The 25,560-nt window shown below is 59.1% G+C and overlaps 1 protein-coding gene across 1 annotated transcript in view; it reads left to right on the forward strand.

Moving 5' to 3' along the window:
- Positions 1–25,560, forward strand: part of CAPN15 (calpain 15) — a 48,019-nt gene that overhangs the window by 14,735 nt on the left and 7,724 nt on the right. Inside the window, 4 exon segments of the mRNA XM_040574299.1 lie at positions 19,795–20,953; positions 20,955–21,293; positions 24,500–24,708; positions 24,921–25,104. Coding sequence (XP_040430233.1) covers positions 19,795–20,953; positions 20,955–21,293; positions 24,500–24,708; positions 24,921–25,104 — 1,891 coding nt within the window.

Consider the following 25,560-nt stretch of genomic DNA (forward strand, 5'->3'; position numbering starts at 1 on the left):
CAGGACGTGGCTGTGGATCGCGCTGAGCAAAGCTCGCGCTCCCAGGCACCGCAGTGGGGTGGCTGTGTCCCCGCGTGGGTTGTGCTCCTCTGGGAGCCGTGGCGCTGAGTTCAGCTGGGATTTGGTAGGGTAACGATGCCGCAGGTCGTCCTGGATACCTGCTTGGTGGGAGCACTGCCCCTGTGACCGTTTGCTTGCCGGTTCTCCCCAAACACACTGCAGCTGGAACAGTGGCCGGCCCAGGAAGGCGTGCGGTGCCACGGGGCTGGCAGCACACCAGGCTGCTTCAGCCGCCCGCCGCTCCCGGTCCTGCCCATCCACTTTCCATGCTGGCTGTTCCAGCTGCCCGCTCCCTCTCAAAGCCCCTTACTTGTTTAAATTGAGGCTACTTATAGCTGTGGAGCTGTGAAGAAGTCAGAGGGTGGCACGGAGTAGTGGCAACTGAAGTTCTTCCTATGAACCCAAAGGCCCCAGCAGTAAGAGGGCAAATTTCCCTTCCTCTCCCTTGCTCCCTCGTGCCCCCAGGCCACCTTCCCCACCTCTGTTTCCCACAGTACAGGTAACAGGGCGGTTCTGCTCGCTTCCCCTCTACAGAGAGGGCAAAAGCCAGGGCAGGAAGTCAGAGCTTGTGCCCTGAGGCCTTACCCAGCAGGGCTGGCTAAAATCCGAACCGAAATGCCCGAACCCCGTGGCTGAAGCCTTGCTGTCACACTGGAAACTGCAGCAGGCTTGTCCCTTAACCAGTGCCGTTCCTAGGAAAGGAGAGCAGCACGTTTACCCGGTTTGCTTTTTTTTCCAGACTCTGCAGTAGCTGAACTCTCTCGTTCCAGGGACGGAGGCTCAGGTCCTTCTCCAGGTGCAGGCGCTGGGTAATTTTGGTGCTCTCTGGTTGCAGCTCTGTATGCGGGAGGTCGGCATCCAGCCTTGGCTGTGCCCGGGTCCGTGGTCCCGGCCTCGTCGCCTCTTTTGGGAAGGGATCGTGGAGCTGCGGAGGAAGGAACCAATGTAGGAAATTGTGTGTGTGTGTGTGTGTGTGTTTCAGGGGGAGGAATTTGTTTTTCTCCTTGGGTCGCGTGAAAGACCTAGGGTGAAAGCCCCAGGTCCCTCCACCTACTGTTGTGCAGCGTCTGTTCTGCAGGGAGATGTCCCTGCATTAACTTCACGCGTCTGTCGCGGGCTCGTGAGAGGGGCTGAGGGCCAGAGCAGCCTCCTGCTTCCTTCCCGTGGGGAGGGTGGGCAGCTCCCTTCCTCCTGAGCTGGTCGGTGCTGCCAAGTGCCTTCCATCTCCTGGGTTTGTTCTGGAGCTCGTTCCTTTCTCCCAGAAGTATCAGGTGCTGGGAGCTGCTGGATCTCCCCCACCAGTAACTCAATCCAGTCTGACCCCGCTGGCTCTGACCAGCGTGATTCAGGAACGGAGAGGGGAACGCTCGTGGAGCTGCCGCCCGCCTTGCCTGCCTCCAGCCCTTGCTGCAAGCGCCTGGCCCCGAGCTCTCTGGGCACCCAGAGGCCACCGAGAGGCCGTGCTGATCCCGTCTGGGCTGGAGGTCGGTGCTGGTGCGTGGAGGGGACGGGAGAGCGCGTGCTGGGCAAACCCTCTGCAGGCCTTTGTTCCCTCGCGCGGAGCCGTCCCACCGGTGCAGGGCTGCCACAAACAGAGGGGCGGTTGTTCAGGGGACAGAGGGGAAAGAGGAGTTGTGGGTCGATGCTGTTTCAGCTCGGTGAGCTGGGGCTGCATGACAAGTGGCACATCTGGCTGCTCCTGCCCAGGGACCTGCAGCCTGCCCTCGGAGCTGGGCTTTAGCAGGATCTCTCCGTCCCAACAAACTGCCCTGGGCTTTTATTTGACTTGGGATCCCTCCCGTGCTCCTCACCCTGCAGTACCTGCCCGCCCGGTGCCAGCCGGGGCGTCCCGCGGCGTCCGTGCCCGCCGAGTCCCTGCGAGGGGCAGGTGCTGAAGGTCACGGTGAGGAGGGGCGGAGAGCTGAGCCGAAGAAAACTGCTCCTGCCTTCCAGCTGGCGTTCGTGAGGCTGCAGCAGGACGTTAAAACCAGAAGGAAACTTGAAGGGAACTGTGAACGCTGCCCTTCTGGATGGCGGTGGGACGATCGGCAGGAGGATCAGGGCAGTGTGGGGTAGGGTGGAGAGCTTGGGCTGCAGGTGCTTAAAGCTGCCAAACTGGCAGCTCGCTGGGAGCCACGGGGGCCTCGCCCGCCCTTGCCCGGAGCACTGCAGAGCTCAGCTTTGTCTCCAGACACCTGGGTTCAAGCCCTGCTGCTTGTGACGCGCCGTGCCGAGCAGCATCGCGTGCTGGGGCTCGTAGGTGCCTAGCGCTGGGCTGCTGTGCTTGGAGCACGACAGGGTCGCTGGAGGAGGCGGCGGGAGGCTCGGTGCCTTTAGGGATGGAGAGGGCAGGGTGCCTGCCCACTGCCACTCCACAGCGCTCCTCGACTGCAGGGTGGGGAGAAGGAGGTGCAGGGGGACCCGAGCAGGGTCCTTCATCTCCCTGAAAGCCTCATTTTTAACCTGCGTGCCTTGAAAAAGTGAAACTCTTTATGTGTGGATGTATTATAGATAGTTTATTCCACTGGTTCCTTGGGACGCCAAGGAGGAGACGCCTTTTCTTCTGAGTCCTGACACGGCTGTGCCCTGTGCAGTACAACTCGACCTGTGCCAACTGCAGCAAACGGATCCTCTTTGCCCTTCCCTGCCGAGGAGCCGAGGCTTGTGCTGCCTCACCCCGCATCTGTTGTGCCTGTCTGTGGAGGAGGCCAAATCTGGAAACACTCGGTGCTTCTGAAATGTGGAAGAGATTCCGCAGGAGCCGCAAGGCTGCAGCCTGTGGCGCCAATCCGGCTGATCGTCGGCGCTGTTGTCTCACCCAGCAGCTCCCGTGGCCCTTGCAGCGACGCGTGGTGGGCACGCCATTGCGTGACATGGACCCCGGGCAATCTCTTAGCAAACCAGCAAAGCTTGGCACCACGGCCTGTGTTCATTAGGTCGTCTTTTTCTCCAGCAAACGCTTAGATGCCTTCTGGGTTCTGGGTGTGCGGGTGCTGCAGCCCCCGGCTCGCTGGGCTGCTCAGTGGTGGCGCGGTGGGGAGGGCGCAGCAGCGGCCGTGCCCCATCCCTTTGGTGCCACGACGAGCCCGCTGCAGGCGGTGCCCGTGCCTTATCTCCTCTCTGCCCTACGTCCACGGGTGGACGGCGACATCCTTTGGGCTGTCCTTGGAGAGAGGGCGTGTGTGCCGAGGTCACCCGAGCGGTGCTGGGGAGAGCACGCGGGGCCCGAAGCGGTTCGGGAGCGTTTGGTAAGGACGGGAGGGGTGGGACCCTGCTGTGGGACGGGGTGCTGTGCTGCGTGGGGGGGCAGCCGCTGTGAGGCCTCTGCTGGGTCGCTCTGGGGCTTCTCTGGGGTGGGCACGCGAGGGTTAAGCGCACGTGCACGAGCCGGGAGCATCCTCTGGATTCCAGTTGTCAAAGCGCTAACTTCAGCATGCTTCATCTTTACGAGGCAGTGAACAGTGCGACGGGCTGAATTACCGAGTCCAGAGGCCTCCAGGGTGCTGTGTACGTCGGGGGGACTTCCCTGGTAATTACTGCCTGACTGCTGGAGCAGGGCACGTTTCGGATGTGTTGCTGCCTCAGCTGAGGCTGAGCAACAGCTCCCGAGCGTGGGGCGTGAGCAGAAAGAGAGGGCTGCAGAGCGGGAGTGCTGTGGCTCCCCCCTAACCCCCCCGGCTCCCCCTAACCCACCCGGCCCCTTGCTCCCAGCAGCAGGAGAAACCAAGGAGCTGCCGTTCGGTCCGCACCTGGTGGAAGCGGTTGCTATCGTTCCTTCCGAAGTTCAGGCCCATGAGAAAAAGCGGTGAGTGACCTTTATCGACCGATGCGCGCGCGTTAGAAGATGCGTTCGTTTTAAACTCCTGGTGGCGGGACTCGGCCCGTGCCCAGGATCCCAACTTCTCCCATCGCCCCCACAAGAAGGAGCTGGGCTTGGGCTGTCCAGGGCACCGCAGAGGGCGCTGGCACAGCACGGTGTGAGAGCTCGCTGATGCCCCGGTGTTGTGAATCCTCGAGGCTGGCCAGGCTCTTCTGTACAGAGCAGGGGTGCTGAGGTGGCGCCGTGCCGAAGTCTCCTTGGATATAATTTTGAATTTCTTCAGTGGTGTCGGAGTCACGGTGCAAAGCAGCTGGCTCGGGGCAGGGTGTGTTTCCCTGACACCGACACATCTGTTTGTAACAGCTGTTAAAGTTTGTTGAGGAGGTTTTGCTTTTGATTCTGTTGGTCGTGTGTTAGCACCCAGTCCTGCAGAGCACAAGTAGGGTTTTGTGAGAGCGGCCAGGCACTCCGACCTCCCCGGGGCTCCTCCTCAGAGGAGCAGCCGGTGGTGGTGTCGGCGGGGGAAGCCGGGGGCTCTTTGCACCTGCAGGGATACCGATCCAGCACCACTTCAGCCTTTTGGGCCTTCTGTACGGGCAGGGGTTGAACCACTGAGAAGTGTGGGGTGATGCCGTTTTCTTTAGTTCTTTTCCTTCTGATAAGACCCAGGATGGCTTTTAGAAGCTCACGTATCTCTCTCAAAAGTTGCTCAAGCCTTTTTCTTGCAGACCTGGTGTGCAAAGCTGCCAGTCTCCTGGAGCTGCAGGATGTAATTTAGCTCATCTCTGACCTTGGTGTAGGAACGGCGTCTGTGTTTAACCAGCGCTGGAAGGAGAAGGTGGAAGGCAGGGGTGGTGGTCGGGGCGTCCCTCCTCCTGCCCTCAGGAGCACACAAGCCCTGGGAGCAGCCTGCAGATGCCCCGGACCTCTTGTGCCATTCGTATCGAGCCTGACTTTTCAGCTGCTGGGGAGACGGGTGGATTTCTACTTACTGTGCTTTGCGTGTGCTCCCCACCCCTCCCCGAAGTCAGTCCACGGATCAGCACTGCAGGAACTGGAGGCTGGGGCGCAGCAGTTGGGACTGCCAGCTGATTTATTCGATGGAGATGTGAGTGATGGGAGCAGACAGCTTCGGAGCCGCGCTGGTTCTCCTGATCCATTTCTCCTCCTTCCTTCCTTTCATTCTCTCTTTCTGTTCTGCCACTCCTCTTTCCATTTTATTTTAACAGCACTGTAAGTTGCAGCATAAATCTCGACTGAGTGGCAGTGCAGGTTGGTGGCCACCAGTAAATCTCCTCTTCCATCTCCCCACGCAGGAGGGATCTTAGGCTGGAAGGAAGGGCTATGGAGGAATCCTGGATGTGCCTGGCTCTTTCCAGCTGTGTCCCTTAGGCTGCCTAGACTATGGCAACAGGAAAATTCTTCTCCCAGCCTAGACTCCAGCGCTGAGACCTGGCCCGTTGGAAAGCAGAGTGCGACAGCCTCTAACATGGGATAGGAGGGAGCCGCAGTCGCTGTTCCTCACGTGTGTGGCGTCTGAAGTTGTTCCTTGTTCTTAAAAATTATTGAAGGTGGTCTTCATCTTCATCCTGGCAAGCGGACCTGTTCCTCCCAGACTACCCAGCGCATGCAGGTGCTTTTGTTTTCTGGTGCTGAATACATACGTTCTCTACAGACTGCGCTGCATTGAGGCCAGGTGCTACGGGAGCAGAACAAAAGTACAGACCCTGCCTTCATCTTAGCCTCTTCTTTGCAGTCTTTGAAGCTTCAAAGGCATTTTCTTTGCTGTGTTCTTAAAACGCTGGACACATGTTGAAAGCTGCAAGGTTATGTATGCTTGAGGTTGGCAAGGCTTGCTTCTCGGTACCCGGAGGAAACCGAGGTGCAGAGGGGAAAGGCAAAAGCTGCAGAACTGTGCTGGAAAACCCTGAGATCCTGTGGGTCTGGAATAGCTGTGACTTTCGCAAAGGAGAAGCACGGGGCCAGCAGTCCCTGCAGTGTCTAGGGACTGCAGGGCTCTGACTCCAGATGGTTGCCTCGTCCTTGCCCTGCTGTGCTCTCCGGGGAGGGCAGGCTCTTTAGAGACAGACTGCAGACCCACACTTAAAAAGAAATTCCTTAATTGGCTTAAAGACGGTTAAGAGAAATCAAAACAGTAAAGAGAGCTTCCTCTTCATGCAGACTTCTTTCCTCTGCAGGGGTTGCTTTTGGAGTGGTTGCTCAAATACCCCTCGAGTGCAGATGGCTGCGTAGGGGGAATCGTGTCCTTGGGTCCCAAGAGTCCACCCTCCTGGGGACTTTTTATAAGTCCTGTTAAACCGAACCCTGAGCGTGGAGCTCGCTGCCTGCCTCCTTGCTCGCCGGCAGTCCCTGGCATGCCGAGAGTGTCCTCGGCCAGGGCTGTGCATGGCTGCTTTGTTTTATATTTATTTATTTATACATATAAAGCACCTATCACCACACTGATAAACACCCTTTGGAACCACTCAGGTCTCCTGGTTAGATCCTGTGTAACCTCATCTCTGGCTCTGGCCGTGTCCTAGAGGCTGGACCTTCACCTTGCTCGGCGCTGACCGCTCTTCTAGAAGGCGAGTGAGGGTCCTGGTCGTCCTCTGGGCTGCTGTAAATCTTGCCAGCACAGAAGGACCAAGTGTGATGTCGGTGAGGAGCTTGAAACTCGCTCCCAGCCCTCGGTGTGGTGGTTGCAGACAGGCTGCTCTCTGCTCCCCTGTGCCAGGCGTGGGTTTTGGGGTGCTCACAGGTCCCGGTAGCTCCCCGAGTCCTGGGCTCAGAGGCGTGCTTTGTTCTCTTAAGATTCTCCCTGCGTACATGCATAAACCCCTTAATAGCTGTGATAAACCATATGCCCCTGTTCCCTAAATAAAATAAATGAAGTTGGAGAAACCTCCCAGGAGCATCTAGGACTTCCCCACCTGTGGAAAATTGACAATTAGGGGAGCTGTGTGTGGGGGAGCGGGGAGCAGAGCCCTTAAAGACAGCATCAGCGGAAAAAAGAGGAGTGTCTGGAAGCCTTTCATCTTCCTGTCGGCAGTGCTCAGATGTGACTCCAGCTGCTTTCTATTCTGGGATGCCATCAAGTGTGCGCTCCCACAGGGGCTGGGGAGAACAGGCGGGGGCTGCGCTGCCAGAGGTGGCCTGCCCAGAGCATCAGTCACTGCAGCACGCTCCTTTCTGCCTTCTCACGGCTTGCTCGCCAAACCCCGCGACTTCTGGGCTGAGAACAGTTGGGTGTCCTTGACCTGCCTGATTCCTGTGGCCGGTACTGTTTGCAGACAGCGGGACTGGATTGACCCAAAGGGTTGGAAGTCATTAACTAGCACGTAGGAATGATTTAGAGGATGGTGAATAGTCACTGCTAGGACTTGAGAAATTCATGTTTGGTTTCTGGGCTTGTTGTAGACTTTGTGGTTGGGCATGACCCGTGGTCTGTCGGTGCCTTGCTCACCGTCTGGGTAACAGACCCCCATGGAAGCAGAACCCAAAAGCATCGCTGCGCTCCAGGCCCAGGGCTGCCCAGATCCGTACGTAGAGGTGTGTACGGGCGTGGGGTCTTAGCTCTTTCTGGTGCTGGTGGTGTTTCTTAGGCTGGAGTGGGAAAGTCATTCCCAGTTCTGTCTAGAACCTCCCCAGGCGCTTGGTGGAAAGGTAATCTGGCAGACAGGCAGGCGCTGCAAGGCGAGAAGGACCCAGTCCTAGCCGTGTGTTTACTGGAGACCAGAGACTGGAGTTGCTTCAGGAGGGCTTCTGTGCTGCTCCTCGTGCTCTTCTGGCTAACCCAGCCGCCTGGCATCCCGGCCCCTTCTTGTTACAGAGCCTCTACAAACTAAGAGCTTTTAGTTCCTGACCTTCCAGGCCACGAACGCTCCACAGCCAACTCGGTTGTCTCCGATGAGCTCGAGGTGCCTGCATGAGCATCCCCCTGCGCCATGTTGCGGGATGCCCCTTAGCTCTGTCTCACCCCAGAGGCACCTGTGCCCGAAGGTTCGATCCCTCCCGAGGCTGAAGGCTCGCGATGTGACCCCTCTGGACAGAGGTACGTGCTGAGTCGTCCCGCTGTGTGTCCAAGCGCCGTGGCCAGCGCGTGCTGCGCTCGCCTGCCCCCAGCGTCCTGGGTAGGTAGGCAGGTCTTTTGCAGCCTGGTTCTTCCGAGTTGCTGATATCTCCCTCGGTGAGTGATGCGTATATCGTTTGACTGCCCGTACCCTCCCCTCGCCGCTCCAGCACGTAAGCCTCTGTGTGGTACACCGGCTTTGACAGAAAGGGCCAACCCTGCTGCGGGCTTTCACCGTTTGTCAGAATAAATTGCTTCTCCAGCCTCTTGCGTGGAGGAGATGCCGGGTCGTTCGGCCCGAGCCTGAGCAGCACCTAAGGCAGCTTCTCCCCCCTTGTTCTTCCTCCCCCCAAGCCTGCAAGGAGAGCAGAGCCCGCTGGCTGCAGCGCGGCCACAGGCTCCCCGAAGGAGGGGAGCTGCCTGATGCAGCAACAAATTTGGTGCCGTGTTGCATTCATCTGCCTGCCCTGAAATAACCTGGGAAGAGGAAGAGCTGGAGAAGGCGGATCCAGGAGGGAGAAAGGCTGGAGCCAGCTGTGAGGTCGGTGGGATTTACTGCTCTTTGAAGCCTTTGCTGTCCCTGCAGGGCCACGCAGCCCCATTCACCGCGCGAGCCCTTGGCCCCGCTGCACCCCAGCGTGGCGGTGAAGGGGAGGAACGTGGCTCCAGTGCAGCAGGCTGCTCCAAGCCTCCCTGCGCGTTTTTCCAGCATCTGGCAGTGAATGTAAGTGCCCCTGCAAGTTGTGTCTGGAGCCAAGGACTTGAGGGGAAGAGTGAGTGGGTGCATGTGTGCGTGAGCTCCGATCCCCTGTTCATTTGGGACAATGCCCTAAGCTGCTGCTCGGCGTGCTGAGATCCTCCTCTGGGGTCAGTCGTCTTCTGAGGGGCTGCAGATGTTGTTCCCGAGGTAGCAGAGAGGATGTTCAGCTTTGGGCTCTGCCTTCTGGCCTCTTCTTGCCAAAGGAGCCGAGCTGCTCAGGCACGTTGAGAGCGGGCGGTGCTTGCTGGCTGGGGGCATTGATGGCAAATGGCTCGGAAAGATCCACCATCCTCGCCTTTCTCCACGCTGCCAGGTGCCGTTTGTAGCGTGGCTGTGGTGGCTGGATCACCGTGCCCTGATCTGACCGTGGGCTGAACTCCAGGGCTGGCGGCAGTTGCCAGAGCTCGGCTCTATTCCCCTGTCCCTTGGCGATCTTTCTTTCTTCCCGCGGATCAGTGCAAAGCTCGTTGGCTGGGTTATTAAGTCGGAGCTGCTTTCCTGAGGCACAGGGCTGGCTTAGCTTTTCATTAAGGCCCGTTAATCACCCTAAAGGGACTCTGACAGCCACTGGCAACTGACCACGCTGCCTCGCTGCCTTTCGATGTGCCAGGATGCTCGAGGTCCCGCCTGCAGTGCCCTGAGCACGGCTGGGAGCTGCGTGGGACGTGGGATGCTGCCACCGCTGAGCTCGGTGGTCTCGGGGTCCTGAGGAGTTTCCCCCTTTGCAGGAAGAGCGGCCGGCAGCAGTTCTGCGAGGGAGCCGGGATGACGGCCAGGTTACAGCCACGGGTCAGGACCTGGAGGCTCGGGGCTCTCCTTCCTCCCTCTGCCAGCGCCTCTGCGGGCTGCAGCTGGGTACTCGTTAGTCCCAGGGCTCAGGGAAACACGAGCCTTTCTCTGCACCCCTCTGCTCCAAAGGGCACCGAGCTGTTGAGTCCTGTCGTTTTGGTTTGTTTGGCAAACTTTTTTGTATTGGGCACAAAGAACCCGGTGGAAAGGATGTTCTGCAGCTTCCCCGGATGCCATTTATTGACTACTGCTGGTGCTCCGAGGCGTTAACCCGCGTTGCACTTCCTGGGATCTTCTCCAGGTTTGCTGCTGTTACCAACTTTTGTGCCCTTTGTTAGATGTGAAATGAATTGGTGTAATAGCAGTAGGAACAAACGTAATCGTTGCAGCTGTTCCTCCCCAGCGTGTCCTCCTAGCTCTGGCGTGGTGGTTGTAAATCCTCTCCCTGTTGTTCTTCCCCTCCCCTGATTTCTCTACACCTTGTACTAAACTTCAGTGGGGGCTTGCAGGCTTTTGCTCCTGATGGGACCACGAAGTTTCTCAGGCACCTGCATGATGTTCAGCATTACACTGGTCACCAGCTGGGGCCAGATCAGCAGGGAGCCCTCGGGACTTCAAGAGGAGAGGCTGTCCCCAGCGTGTGACAGGGCTTCTCCTTGCAGGATGCTCTGGGTGCGTTTGTCCTGGGGTTCCTGCGGGTGCAGGAGGCTGTCAGGCGCTCTTGGTATCACCCACCCCCTTCCTGGCACACGCTGAGGTTTAAAGGACCGTGCTCCATGGAAGGGTTGTGCTAGAGCTCGTCCCAGAGGCTCCGGTGTCCTTGCTGCTCCCTGCTGGGTGCGTGACCGAATTGGTGCCATTCGGTCAGTCCTCACCGTGCTGCTGGTGCCAGGGCCGCGGCTGCTCTGCAGTGATCTCCTCTCCTGCCGTGTTAAGGAGCCCTGGGGTCCCCAGGATGAGAGCTGAGGATGAATGCTGTAGCCGGGTCAGCGGGCATCGCTGCTCTTCCACCAGATCTGGAACGGTTCTGCCTTTACCCCGATTCACCTTCATCTGCACTACCGGCCGGGGAGGCTGTCTGCTGGGACTGACCCTTCTCAGACCCTCAGGACGTTTTCTGAGCAGCCTCAAGGCAGAGAAGGATTTACGGCCAGACGACAAATGATTCGATCAGGTTTTAGAGCCCCCGCCCTTCCTTTGAACTGTTCCTTCCTAACTAAGGGGATCTTTTCAGAGTTTGAAGTCTTTCATTTACCTTCCTTTCTGCAGAAGCACTCAGCCTTCTCCACGTGTGAGTAATTGCAGATTCCCTCCTGCTGGGGCCATTGAAGTGAGCATTTGGAAGCGGCAGCGCACGTTTGTACCGAATTTGTTCTCAACATCGGGGAGCAAGCAGGGCTCAGGGGCATCCGCCGGCACGTGTGCACGGCGAGCGTCTTGCTTGTGCTGCAGAAAGGGGGTCTGAAGGGCCAAAAGCTGAGTTACAGTGGCTCTCGTAACGTTTTGTCGAGGCTTTTTATAGAAGCCATCTCACAAGTAGGTAATTAGTTTATTTAGTAGCATATCTGTAAGATGCATCGTCTTCATTTGTGGGATTTACTTCAAAGAGTCTGAACCTTCCCCCGTTTCAGTTGCTCGTAATTTTTGCTGGGCAACTTATTTTAAGTGGGAAACTTTCTGGAAGAGTCTTCAGACAAAAGATGGAGTATAATAATTAAAAAAGCAAAACAAACAAAAAAAGGTAGCTGAAGCAAATTTTATCAGGCCTTTTTTAAAGGACAAAACTCGTGTTCCCCACGTACATCCTTACTCTGTGCGTTGAGGACGTTGAAGCCGCAGCACCCAGCGTGACTTGGCTCTGTCGGTCTGCTGGAGGTCAGAGCTTTCTGCTCTGTGGGCTCCAGCATTCGTAAGGACGCTGAGGATGGTGCAGCATAAGGGCTCTTGTGCATTGCTTTGCTGATCCTTACTGATCTTTTGGAAAAGATTATTATCTTTTTAACAATAAAAAAAGTAAGTTCCTGAATTCTTGTGTTGCGTTTGCTGGAGGATTTGGGTCCTTTTTGCTCTGAAAGAGCAGCTTTTGTGGGGCTGCACGCACACTGAGGCACTCCCAAACGTTTTAGCACTACCAGGGTATCAGTAGGGATCCCTTCTACATCCAAATTAAGCCAATTTCATGAAACTGGGACAAAAAACTGTAAAACCAGTGTACCTCCTTCTGTGTATTTGCCCTTAAGCGGATTCAAATATCCACTGTATGTGGATTTTAGTCAAAGTCAGTGAGGAAATGCACTTACATAAGGCAAGGTATGGACTGAGGTCGTTAATTCAGCACCACCTCAAGCAAAATCAATCTATTAAGCCGTTGTCAAACCTGTTTAAGCCATAGTGAGATGCTGGGCTGAGTTAATGGCACATAAATCTTCCTCGGGGTATAGGACTTGGATGCAATTGGATCTTAATATTGTTTGCTCTTAATCTCCTCAAATACCCCCAAAATAGGAAAATTAGGTACAGAAAAACTAAATGAAGTAGCTGAGTTGAGGAACGACGGCAGCATTAGCAGGCGTGGTGAGGGCACGTACCCAGTCCCTCTTCTGAAGGTAGGGAGCCCAGGGCTTGCAAAAGCTCACAGCGTTTGATCAAAGCTAGGGCTTGGACTTAGCCAGCCTCCTTGAAACACTCTTTCTGCCTCTTTCTTTCGTATCCCCAGGGATTCTCCTTGTTGTTCGGGCAGAAATTTGGGTAACCTTTTCGTCTACAAAGGAGCCTCTGCGAATGGTCCTGTCTCTGCAGGGTGCTCTGCTGGCCAAACTGGTTTCCTTCCGAAAGATAGCATCTTCTGACACCGAAGCAATTAAGGTATACCGAAGGCTAATGATGCACGTCCTGTTTTTCTCACAAGGCAGGCCTTCCAGATTCGGATTCTGCTTTGAAGATTTCGCATGGAGAATGATAAATGTCTCCAGCGCATCAGGTCAGGATAATGCTGCCTGTGTGGCTGCACCCTTAGGGGAGAGGGAGTGTGAGGCGTGCTCCTTCCAGCTGGGCTGCTTTGCGTTCTTGCAACAGCATCAGGCCAGGAGCTCCAGTGCCCACGTATTCAGATGGGCTGAAGCCTTCAAAGACTCCGCTCCTCTTCTCCTTTTCCCAGGCCAAACCCAGCCAGGGATTTCAGCCGTGGAAAGGACTCTCCGAGCGATAAAGGTCTCCCCAACTTGCATCCTTCAGTCAAGCCAGGTTTTGGTGCACGTGCTTTCAAGGTGTTCCTGTCCCTGCTGGGCTTCTGCCTCTGCCCATTTCCCAGCCGGCTCTGAGCAGCTTTCCTGGGGCCTCTGGCACAGCCAGCGAAGGGTCGGGGAGCGCCCTCTCTGTTCCACTTGCATCCTTTGCAAGCAGTTGTACTTGCAGACGTTGCCTTGGAAATGGTTTTTTCCCTGTTCTGTGGCAAACTGCCCCCTCTCACCCTTAACATCTGTCTTTTTAAAGGCAGGCAAACCCTCTTTTCTGGGAGGTGACTGCAGAGTAAACGGCAGGGGAAGCTGCAGTTGGAGAGCAGTTTCTGTGGTTTTGTTGGCTGCTACAAAAATATACTGCTGAATAAATTCCATTTAGCTGGGGCCTGTTTTTTTTTTTTTGTCAGGCTTCTCATTCGTTGAGTTCTGTTTTCCCCTGGGAACCTTCTTATTAAAACTTGTAGCCTCTTCTCTCCCTGGCCAGTGAAGCACATCTGAGCTGTCTGAGCGCTTTGCCGGCTGTGTCCAGCGTGGGAAAAGTGTAGGATACATAGAAACTGCAAGAACCCGCAGGAGATCTGGTGCATGGGACCAAGAAATTCCCACAAACTAGAGTGTATCATCAGCTTGGAAAACCCGTGGTGTCTGTCCAAGCCTCTTGGCGCCTTCTGGGAAGGGTTACGTGCTGTTACGGGTCTTTGATGGCCCCGTTCACCTTCAGGTGCTCACCCTTGCATGGTCTTCTGCTGTAAAATGAGATATTTTTTTTTCTCCCTTCTACTTTGATGAGTAATCCGCCTGTGCCGCTGCTGCTTTATTATGCAGAACAAATACAGCTGTCTTGCATCAGTGCGAGTTGTTACCAGGGGAAGATGCTGGTTTCTGCACCAATGTGATTGCCCTGTCCCAGTAATTGTCAGGAGCCCCGGCACTGCACCGGGGTGGGAGAAAGGGGCCTCCCGAGGACGGGGAGTCCTGCCTGGAGCAGGGTGTGACAAGTGGGACGGGCTGGTCCCTCAGCTGGCTTCCTGCAAACTAGTTGAGTTTGTCCTGGAGTAACTCTATAGTGAGCGCAGGTATAAATCTATAATAAAACTCCGGAGTCCTCGAAGATTAACATGGAAGGCTCAAGAAGTCTTTACTTCGTCAACTGCTTCAGCAAAAGGATGAATTTCTGCAGCTGTAGCCACCGTGGTTCCCTTCCAGCAGACCTCAGGACCAAGGAGAACGGTGCCGCTGGAGCTCGGACCGAGGCCCCAGCCCCGGCCTTCCCTGGAGGATCCACCCGGTGTGGGATGGAGGCTGCACGAGGAGGGTCCTGTCCTTGGGGCTGGTTTCTTTCCTCGTCTGACCTCGCAGCAGTGAGTGGTGGGAACACACGAAACAGCAGCTGTAGGAGGGAACAGCAGAGGGTCAGGCCGGTACGAGGAGGCAGTCACTGTGCGCTCCCAGAGAGGTCTCCGTGCTCGGGGGTCTTTGAGATCAGACTGTGGAAACCCCCATCCCGGCACGGGTTTCTACGAGACCCAGCTTGGAGCCAGGAGGTTGGACTGGAAACCTCCAGAAGTCCCTTCTGGACCTGAGTTACCCTGGGACAAGTCTGGCCTCCAAAACCAACTTAGTGCTTGCTCCTGAAGTGGGCTGCTGCTTTTGCTCACGGGGGGGGGGGGGGGGGATGCCAGCAAGGGCCCCTGCTCTGTGGGCACACGGGGGATGTTGCAGCGGCCTTCTTGGTGCACTGCTTCCCTGCCTCGCTTTGACGTGAGCCTCCAAGAAAGCAGGGGTGAGCGCGGGGAAGGTTTTCTTTGCGGTTTCTCCTCTTGCTCAGCTGAAGAATTGCGATGGTGGAAAGCGGGAGGTGAGCGTGGAGGGACAGGTCCCTTCTGGCGCTGTAATTCCGGCTGCACCTCTGTGTTTGGGTGGCGGTTGCTGGTATTTAAGCCCGCTTTATTTTCTTGGCTCACTTTGGAGGAGTTGGAGAGACAGGATTTGGAAATACTTAAGCAACCTGCCCTGATTGTATGGTGCGAGCACTTACTTCTGTAGCCTCGGAGGTTTCGAAGCATGAATCAGAGGCTGTTTTTCTCCACTGATGCTCCTCTAGAAATCAGTAAAAGCTGGAAAGTCCCTGCTGAGCTGTTCTGTGTTGCTCTGCCAGTCCATCTGCTGAAACCTCCCCGGGCCCAGCCTGCCGGCCCTTGCCTGGCTCTGCGAGTGGGACTCGGCTCCGCCGGCAGCACCTCCTCGCCCAGGCTTCGTGACGTGGGGGCGGGAGCCAGCAATCCCACCTCGCCTGCCCTTCCACAGCTCAACCGCAGGAGCACGGCCGCGCGGCGCCGACCTCCTGCACCCCCTTTTGCACCGGCACGGCCGCCTCCTGCTCCGGCCGGCAGCGGGGATGTGGCAGGGCCACACGTGGGGATGCTCGGCTGTCCTCCCTGCTCACAGCACGCCGTGCCGCTGGCAGGAGGCGTTAAACAGCAAACGGCTGCGCGGGAGGAGCAGCGGTTTACAGCTCGCAGATACCAGAGGCAGGATTTTGTTTGCTTGGTTTGTATTTTTTTTTTTTTTTCCCCTCCCCAGACTTCTGGAGCTTTTTCTTGTATTTAGCAAGCAAGAGGATTTTGCTACGATATGTTCTGTATCTGAGAACTTAGGGCTTGTACGGTGCTGGCTAGAACAAGCGATTTTTATTTATTTCGTTATTGCTGGAGAGAACTGAAGCAGTAAGCTTTAAGGCTTTGGCTTCTCTGGAGGAGTTTTATCGAGAGGAACAGCCTGATTCTGTTGCAGCGTGTGACTGTGCAGAGTACTGGGACGTGTCGCTGCAGTACCTAGGTCGCCTCGAGCCATCCGTTCTGGCAGCCCAAGGCGCTTCTGGCCGGGGCTGGGTGGCACCCCTTGGCCTGCAGGTGCCCGGCGCCTGGGGCTGGCCCAGCACCAGCTCCCTGCCTGCAGGAAGGAGGCAAACTGCAGCTCCGGAGCGCTTCCCAGTCTCGTGCCCTGCCCTGTTCCTTCCCGTCCTGTCCTGCCCTGCCCCGGTGAGGCTCCAGAAATGCCTTTGGTCCCAGCTGACGCCCGAAGGTGGTAGAGACCTGCGGCCTGTCTGATGGCTGGGTGGGAGCCAGGGCCCTGCAGCAACGGGGCGAGCTCAGCAGAGCCCTGAGGGGAGGGCGCTGCTGTCCTGAGGTGGGTTTGGAAGGTGACCAGCTGGTGCCTTAATCCCTTCGCTGTCTCGTCCTAACGGATCTGCCCCGTTTTATTTAGAGGAGTTCCTGCACCTCGGAGGGCTGCCTTGGCTGGGCAGAGCAGTGCGAGGCGCGGCCACGCGAGGCCAGCCCCGTCTGTGCTGCTGGAGCTGTGGGGTTTGGTGGCTGTCGCCCTTTCCGTGCCGCACGCACCCAAGGAGAGCCCCCCGCGGGTCCCCGCTGCCACCCCGCTGGGCTGTGCCGCGTCGCAGGCTGAGTGCCCCTTGCGTCGTGCCCCCTGCGAAGTGCCTCCTCCCCAAGAAAAAGCCCTTCCGTGGGCGGGGGGCTCTGCCGGCGGCTGTGGAGCGGCTGTTGGGGGGAGAAACCCATCTCCCGCGCGGGCGCTCGGGGAGGTGGCAGGCGATGTTTGTCTCAGTTGCGTTTTCGGGGGCTGGAGAGCGTGTGTGTTACCGTACAGCAGGTGGGCTCGGGGAGTAGATGGCGGGGCCGGCTGGGTTTTCTCACGCAGGCTCGTTGCCTGCCAGGAGGGGAGCGAGCCGGGCTTTGTAGGGAAAAGCGCAGAGCTGGGACTGGCTGCGGGTGGGTTTCTCCTCCTGCCAGCCCCTTTGCGAGAGGTGAGGGGAGCCGTGGGGCAGGGGCTGCTGCCACCACGTGCGGTCCCAACAGGAGCAGGCTGGGGTCGTGCGCTGCCAGTCGTCCAGGCTGGGGACCGGGGGCTCGCTCGGGATCTCCCGAGGTGCCTGCCCACGTCCTCTCCCGTTTCAGTGTGTCTCCCACCTGCGGGACACCCCGGCAAGGTGTGACAGCCTCCCTGGGGACAAGCGGGCAGGGAAGTCCCTGCCAGAGCTTGCCGCCCTGCCGCTGCCGGGGGACTTCCAGACCCACGGGGAGCAGCGAAAGCAAGAGCTGTCCGAACCGTCCAAAGGCAAACTTTTCTGGGAGGCTTTGGTTTTTCTGAGAGCTGCCGGTGGAGAAAGCCAAGCGGCTGGAAGTCCCGGCAGTGGGCAGATGGCACGGCGGGGCGGAGGGGACCCGGACGGGGACAGCAGGGCCGGGGAGAGGCAGCAGCTCCCCGTGGCCGGGGGTAGAGCTCGGGGCAGAGCGCAGGCAGCGCAGCAGCAGGGCAGAGCACTGCAGCGTCCTGCTGCCACCTCCCTTCTGCTGCCTGGATCTCCTGCCCGGCCAAGTGAAGCTGTGCAGCCTTCCCGAGCCCGCAGCTCCCTGCCGGGTGCACGTCAGGCACACCCGGCGATGCCGCCTGGCCCGCTGTGCCCGCCGGTGGGACCCATCTTGCCTCGGCCATCCTGGGCTTCTCCTTCTCTCTGCTGATACGGGAAGGGGCGCGGTGATTTTTCACGGTCCTGTGGCTGCGTGGCCAGAAGCCTTCGCCAGCGCGGTTCGTGCGGCAGGAGGAGCGGTGGCCGGAGGGTGCCAAGCTGCGGTAAGCGGCGCAGATGTGCTCCTAGGGGTTGCTTTGGGGGCCGGTGCTACCCCAGCACAGCGTGCAGTGTGGGACGGCCGCGGGTGGTGCGGGTTGCTGACAGCCTTTGCTTGCCTTTTGCTGATGTCTGTGGTTTGATGAGGCTCAGCCGGTGAGATGAATGGACGTGACAGGATCACGGGGCCCTTCGTGGCCCCGTTTGTTTCCCCGCCCCTGCTGGAGCTGGGCACACAGCTCCTTCCCTTTCCCTGCTTGAAGGCTGATTTTCCTTTCAGACGTTTCTGGGCACGGTGCTGCCACAGGGAGAGGGCTGCGTAGGGGCTCACGGCTGCAGGACTTCAGGCAGAAAAATCAATGTTTGTATTTCTTTTAGCTGGGAAAGATTCTTGAAAGAACTCCAGTAAATAAATACCTTGTAAAGTTCAAACTGTGAAGGCACGGTGTGTGAATTTTCAAGCTCTCTCTTGAAATAAAATGGATTTCTTGGGTTCAGGCTTTATTTAGAGAAACATTCGATTTAAGGAGGGATTTGAAGGCTGCATCTGATCTCCTCGTGAGGGAGGGACGGTCTTCTGGAGGCGGCAGAGCCTGGTTTGGGGATGTGCTCGGACTGCTGCTGGGGTACTCCTGGGGGGTGTCCCATGTCCCCAGCCACGCAGGGGACCTTCCTTCCCCCAGGGTGGCTCCTGCTGCAGCCACTGTCCCTGCAAGGCCCCGCTGCTGCAATGCAGTCAGCTCGGCTGCCTCGGGGAGCCGGCTGTGCAGGTGCTGCTGCCCGGGATGCTGGAGGCCAGCCAGGACCAGGTTCCCTCCGTGGACTGCGTGGGCATCTCGTAGCTTTCTGTACCTGTCCTCTGCAGCACAGAACGGTTTCTTTCCCTTCTTTGTTCCCGTTTGTGTCGGGTTGAACCTGATCTTCGAAGGGATGCTAGGAAGGGACCCAGTGGTGAGCCCCCGTGGTTTAAGCCGCCGGTTCCTTGCTCTGGGACAGCCTGAGGTTGCTGTTCCCGGGAGGAGCTGAGGGCTCGGAGGCTCCTCCTGCAGGATCGGCCTTGCCGGGGGGTCTCTGGCACATAGGGCAGGGCCTGGGGGCCTGGGAAGGGAGCAGGGCGAGGCGCAGCTCCCTGCTTGTCCGGGGCTTTAGGCTTGGCTCTCGTGCTGTGCATTTACGTGGGGGAGAGCTGTCCGGTCCTCGTGCGAAGGAGGAGGAAGCAGGAAACTCTGTTTCAGCCCCACCTTCACTGGAAGCTGCAGGAAATTACCCAGAGCAGAGGACAAACAGCAGGGCTGAGGTTCCTTCAGCCACTCCGTAGCCTGCATGCGAGCGGGGCATCGCCTTCCTGAAGGCACCTGAGGGGGAGCTGCTCTCCCTGCGCCCAGAGGTCCCCCTCAGGAGCTGGTGCCACCGCTGCCGTTCGCTTTCTGAAAATTGAACCTGCCTAAAAACATCAGTACCGCTTTGTGCCCTACAACGAGGTGGCTCTGGCGTGTGTTGGACATCTTCCCACGTTAGGTCTGGGGGTTGGAATCGAGGGTTGGTGCCGACAGCTGGGCTCCGCGGCCGCTCCGCTTCCCAGAGAAGTGGGGCTGGAGCCGGGAGGCAGCGCCCCTCCGAGCCTGCTGAGCAGAAATGTCCTGCTTCTGCTGGGGTCTGGGGGGAGGCAGGAGCTGCTGAGCTGTCCCTGTGTCAGCAGTGGAGGGTTTTGTTCCCCCCAGCAGAGATGAGTGGGGTGTCTGCGGTGGGGAGCCGAAAGGAGAGGACAGAGGCAAGAGCAGAAAGTGCAACGGAGGTGGGCTGGAGTGGCACTGAAGGAGGGAGAGAATTGACACTGGGAGCAGAAAGAAGGCAAAGCAGGTTGGATATTGCCGAACGGAGGCACGGGTGGTTCCCAGCTCTGCACGCCCGTGTCAGCCGGGTGCCCTGTCCACCCCACGTCCTGCAGCCGCGCTCCCACAGCTCCCTGAGCCCGGCACTGCCTCTGCCCGTGGGCCACCTTTTCTCCCGGCAGTGGCCGGAGGTTGCCTGTCTCACACAGGTGCTGCCTCGGCGAGGGCGTTACAAACAAGCCGAAGGGGGACAAAACAGTTGCGGGTAGCGGCTGGGTGCAGCGGTGTTGGGCTCGCTCACCAGGGTTCATCCCCACGGACGAGAGAGGGCTCAGCGGGGCTGCGGGGCTGATTTCTGTGCCCTTTCCAAAGCGTTCGGGGTGGAAGCTGGCGCGTTGCCGTGCACTTGTGGAAATGCATTGTCACTGCCAGAGAAACGAGTGCCTGGAGAGCAATGAGTGCGTTGCTTTTTGTTCCCTTCCTGGAAGCAAAATCCTGCCTGTGGCAGCCTGGGAAAAACCTGCTGTCCCTGCGTACCTGGTGGCCCTGTCCTCATGCTGTCTCTGCTCTCTTCCAGCAACTCCCACTCTCCCGGCTCCATGGCTGCTGTGCGCGAGTGGTCCTGCACCCGCTGCACCTTCCTGAACCCCGTGGGCCAGCGGCAGTGCTCCATATGCGAAGCCCCTCGCCAGAAGCCAGACCTCAACCACATCCTGCGGCTGAGCGTGGAGGAGCAGAAATGGGCCTGTGCCCGCTGCACCTTCAGGAACTTTCTGGGCAAAGAAACCTGCGAGGTGTGCGGCTTCACACCGGAGCCGGGGCCCAGCGGCTCCCCCTTGCCTGTCATCAATGGCATCTTGCCCAAGCCCACCGTGCTTGTGGAGCCCAAGGGCGCGTCCCGGGAGGAGGCCGCCAAGGTGGAAAGCAGCAGCGAGGATTCGGAGGGGAAGAGTCCTGATGAAGCAGAGCTGGAGAGCGGCTGGGCTTGCCAGCGCTGCACGCTGCACAACACGCCGGTGGCCAGCTCCTGCTCGGCCTGTGGTGGGCCACGCAAGCTCTCCCTGCCCAAGATCCCACCAGAGGCGCTGGTCGTCCCTGAAGTCATCACCCCTGCGGGCTTTCACATGGCCCCCTCCACCCCGCAGCCTTTGGTCCCTGCAGAGGTCTCTGATGGCGACGCCGTGGCCGCCCAGGGCCCGGTGGCTATGGAACAAGAGGCCCAGAAGATGCCGGCCTTCAGTCCCTTCTCCCCAGGGCTCCAGAACAACCCCGTGCCCCGAAGCCGCCGGGAGGTGCCCCCGCAGCTGCAGATGCCGGGGCCCGAAGCGCCGCAGCCCGGGGCTCAGAGCGCGGCGGGGCAGAAGGGCTCCCCGCAGGGTCAGGCCCGGGCCGCCCCGGCTGCCCGCTTCCAGGAGCTGCTGTCCAACAAGCGGCTGAGCGTGCTGGAGGAGGAGATGGAGGTCAGCCCGTCCCACTGGAAGTGCAGCACCTGCTCCCTGCTCAACTCCTCCGGCACCAGCAAATGCGAGGCCTGCAGCACGCAGAAAGGCAGCGACACCATCAACTTGGTGGGGGACTTGGTGAGGTTCACCCCCTGCAGCCCCTCCAGCCCCGACTTCACCACCTGGTCCTGTTCCAAGTGCACCCTCAAGAACCCCACCGTGGCCCAGAAGTGCAAAGCCTGCGGCTCCTCCAAGCTGCACGGCTTCCAGGAGCACGGCGCGCAGGGCGAGCCGTCCCCCCCGCTGCCCCGAGTGCGGGGCTTGCGACAAGGGCGGCTGCTCCTCCTGCGGCAGCAAGGCCCCCTCCGCCCGCAAGGTCGCCCGCCTCTTCCCGTCCCCGCTGCCCGGAGCCCAGGACAGGCCGGGCCAGTGGGCTTGTCCCGCCTGCACCCTGCTCAACGAGCTGAAGGCCAAGCACTGCGCGGCCTGCCACACCCCGCAGCAGTACGTGGCCCAGCGCAAGGGCCTCAAGGCCCTCAAGAGGAGGGAGAGCATGCACGTGGAGAAGAGGAGGCAGACGGACGAAGGAGAGGCCAAAGCCCTGTGGGAGAACATCGTGACCTTCTGCAGGGAGGTGAGTGCGAGCTGAGCTAGGCTTGCCGCCGATCTCGCTCGGAGAAGGGCCCTGTCACGCCGCCCCGGGACGGCGCTCTGCGCGGGCAGGCCGCCGTTGTGTCTTCGGGCCTGAGGGTTGCAGAGGAGGTGCTCGCCTGCAGCGGCTGGATGCTGGCTGTTAACCCTGAAATGGGGCGTTTGAAATCCACGGGAGGCGATCTGTAGGGTGAAGGGGCCTTCCAAGGCGACCCATCTGGTTCACTGCCTGCCCGAGGGTGAGGAAGTCTGAGCGTTAACTGGCTCCCAGCAATGTTTTAAATCAGAGAGAGAAGGGAACGTTACGGGGTGATCAGCCCGGTTCCTCCCTGTCCAAGGGTGAGGAGGGCTGGGAAGGAGGGTGTGCGGGTGTGCTGCTGGCACCAGTGGTCGTGGGCAGCACCTGCGATGCGGTGGGTGCAGGAAATCGGAGGGCGCTGCGGGTGGAGGCGCAGAGCACTGCGTGTGCAGGCAAAGGACGCTGCTGCCACTGCATCTGTGCCTGGGATTTTCAGGGCTTACAAAGTCCTGCCTTTGTTTATCCGTCTTGGGGCCGCTCAGCCTGCTGGTTTTGGTGTTTGTGAATGCACAGCTGCACCTGCAAACGGCTCACCCCCGTCTGGGGAAGGACAGCTGAGGTTTGGCTGTATCCTGGCTTCAGGTGGGGGTCTCAGGAGCGTGGGCTAGCGCCCCTCCCTCCCACCGTGAAGTATCCGGCTCAGTCTGCTGGGCTTCAGTCGCCGGCAGCGCTCTGATGGCCCCATTTTTGCCCTGAGAGGCACACGATACTCCTGCGAATGCCGCTCTTTCTCTGCCCTCCTTCTGGGGCAAGCCTCCAGCTCTTCTGGACCAGATGGGAAGGGAGCTGCAGTCCCACTCTGACGCAGCGCCGAGGCTCTTCCTGCTCGGGCCGAGGAGCGCTCCCACGGCCGGGTCTGTGCTGCGCAGACCGGTGCCCGTGGGGGTGTTTGACTTGGGAAGGGAGCTGCTGAGTGGTTCTGGTTTGGGACTGTTTTTTTTTTTTTTGTTCTGATTGCTAAATGTCTATGTCTAACAGACCTGGGTGTCTTTATATCGGAGAGACCCTGATTCTGCTTAGCCCTCTCGTTTAAGCAAGTGGACAGCCTCTTTTGTAGGCAGGGAGCATCCGTTCTATCCAGTGGAATCGGGCCTGAAGGATGAGTTAGGAGAGATGGCCAGGCTGAATTAGCAGCTTGCCACTGCCAAAAGGGGAAGGAGTCTTCCTTGCCCCATCCCGCCCAGCTCTCCGTCAGAGCCTTGGCGGAGCCCGCCCAGCTCGCTCACCTGGCAGCGTCCGGCTCTGAGATCAGCGGGCTGTCTCCCGAAGCTCCCGCTAAACCTAAATCACTGCTATTTTCTGACGCCGTTTACGGTAAGTCAAAGGCTCTGCAGGTGTGAGGGAAGAGCTGGCAGCGGCGGTGGGACGGTGCCGCCGCCTGGCTCCGTCTTGCTCCTCTTCCTGCATGCCCGCGACCTCCCGCAGCAGCCGGGGAGTTTCTGCCCAACCACTTGCTCCTGTTCAGGCCGGCATGTCGGGCAGCCTCAAAGCTTGCTTCTGGCCGCTGTGTTTCATGGGAGCAGCGCTGCTCAGCCTTCCCCTGGAGGAGAGCGTCAGGCTGGCCAAATCCGCCTTTTGTCTCTGTGCACCGCGGGAAGCAGCTCGACTTGCAGCAGTGCTCCCTGCAGGGATCGCTGCCTCCTCTGCGCCTTTCCCAGTGCTTCTCAGTGCCTGGCCCCCAGTTTTAGCTTTATCCTTTCTCGTCCTTCTGGGAAGAGGGCAGGGCTGACCTCTTCCCCTTGGCGCCGGGCTGCTGCATCCTGTCTGTGCTGTCCCCCTTCTTGCTCATCCCCGTCTCGTGATTTTTCTCTCGTCCGATGCAACGTCCTTCCCCTTTCTGCATAAGAGCGCGTGGCAGCAGGTACGGCGTGTTCTGCAGAGCCAGAAACACAACCCAGGGCTCTTGCTGTCCGTGCCTTCTGACACTTCTGCCTGCAGAGCCGTCCTGTTCGCGGATTTATCCCCTTGCAGGAGAAACAAGCAGGGCTCCTTGTCTGGCACCGTGTGCGAGCAGGCTCGCTGCCACCCCGGGGACTGTGCAGGTGCTTGGCAAAGTGTCTGCTGAGTGCCCTGTCCAGCCGGCGCTCCCAGCTCTGGCGCAGAGGCGGGGCAGGGTGGCACTGGGAAGCGTGCACTCTGACAGCCCCAGTGCCCGCTGCACCCATGGGCGAGCGTGGGGCAGGCGCTCCCCTGGAGAGAGGCAGCAAAGCCTCGGGACGCGTCCTCTTTGGCCTGCGTTCGGATTTGAATGGTGGCAATTATTAGCTGAAAAACACTCTTCTGCAGAAGAGGAGCTGGAAGCACTAATTGAGGCACTGTGTAGAAAATGTTCGCATCAGTGAGTTGGGATTGCAGCAGAAGAGGGAGAGCGAATGCTGGCGTGGTGCGCACAAAAGCTCATTTAAATCAGAGAGGGCTTTTGCTGAAAGAAGTTAATTTCATGTAATTAACAGTAACAAAGAAGTCCCAGGTCTTACTTCACCCTGTGTTAAACTGCCTGAAAAAGCCATCCTTCTCCCCCTGGGGAAGTTCTGTGCTCCCGTCCTATGTCCGTGGCTAATATCTGGGGATATTTGTGGGGTTATTTGCTGTTTAGTCCACCCGACTTTATTCAGTGCTCGGTAGCGGGTGGAATCGGACTTGGGAGCGAGGACTCCGCAACTGCCGGGTTGGATTTGGGCTGGATCTGGTTGTGAAAGGCGCTGCTGGCATGGTGCAGAGCTGTGCCACAGCACTGGGCTGTGCCGGGGCTGTGCCAGCAGAGCCTGGGGCCGCCCCGGGGGTCTCGTCCCGTAGCACGGGCTCGGACCGAGGAGCGTTTGGTTGCCGGATGCTTCCTCAGAGGCTTGCTGCTCGTGTGCTTTGCCACTTGTAGAGGCGGCCGAGGTCCCCCACGGTCCAAGCTTTAGCACCAGCGTGAAGTGTGAGATGTTCCCTGCCCAGGGAGGTTCCTGGAGAACACAAAGAGGCAGATCGGAGATGCAGTCGGGAGCCCCGAGGGGCTGTACCGACTGGTGGCTTTCCAAGCCGGTCCCGTTCCCGGAGGCTCCGGGGAGCTGTGTGCCACACAGCTGCACACTGATGCCATCCCTTGCCTTTTGCTCTCGCAGAACAAAGTCAATTTTGTAGATGACAGTTTCCACCCTGGGCCCAAGTCTGTGGGATTCCCGGAAGGTGACAGCGTGCAGCAGCGGGTGAAGCAGTGGCTGCGACCCCACGAAATCAACTGTAGCATCTTCAAAGACCGATTGTTGAAGTGGTCGGTGTTCCGGACGCCCAGGTCCTCTGATATCCTCCAGGGACTGCTGGGAAACTGCTGGTAAGGAGGCGAGAGCTGGGGTGCCACGCTCCTGCCCCTCTCCCCCGTCATCCAGACCCGGATCGTGCCCCCCCAGCCTTACCCAACCCCATTCCTACACCCCGGGCACGTGCCCACCCTCTGCCTGGCCCCTTCCCCCTGCGCTGGGTGGCCGGGCAGGGGCATTGCTGCCCACCCACACCCCGCTGAGCCCATCCGCGTCCCCCGGGCAGGTTCCTGAGCGCCCTGGCCGTGCTGGCCGAGCGGCCGGAGCTGGTGGAGAGGGTGATGATCACGCGGACGCTGTGCCCCGAGGGCGCCTACCAGGTGCGGCTGTGCAAGGACGGCACGTGGACCACGGTGCTGGTGGACGACATGCTGCCCTGCGACGAGTGCGGCTACCTCCTCTTCTCGCAGGTCAGCAGCCCCGGGGGGACACAGGGGGGTCGGGAGGGGGTGGGCAGAGCTCCAGGGGAAGGGGGGCTCGTCCCCAGCTAGCCCAGGAAAAGGCAGTGGGGTGGGAAGAGACGCAGCTGCGGTTCACGTGGGGCGCCTGCTGTTGTGGGCTGCATCGAGAAGGGCCGACGGGTGCGTTTTGCTGCACGCTGAGGCCAGCCGAGCTCTGCGAGGCCATCCCATAAACCTATTTCAGGCCCCTTTTGGCGTTTTCCAGGCTGCAGTGGAGAAGTTTATTTTGCTTGTTTTTTTTTTTTTTTTCCATCGCTTCTCTCTGCATTGCAGGCCAGCTCACTGGCAGGGGAAGACATCTTTATTCTGCACACAAAAGGGAGCTATTTTACCTCTGTGGCTTTGCACTGAGAGGGGCTGAGCGAGAGCTGTTTCTCTCCTCTGCAGGAAGGCCTGGCAGCTCGG

The sequence above is a fragment of the Cygnus olor genome, chromosome 15, assembly GCF_009769625.2.
Source record: "Cygnus olor isolate bCygOlo1 chromosome 15, bCygOlo1.pri.v2, whole genome shotgun sequence".
NCBI classification, from domain to species: domain Eukaryota; kingdom Metazoa; phylum Chordata; class Aves; order Anseriformes; family Anatidae; genus Cygnus; species Cygnus olor.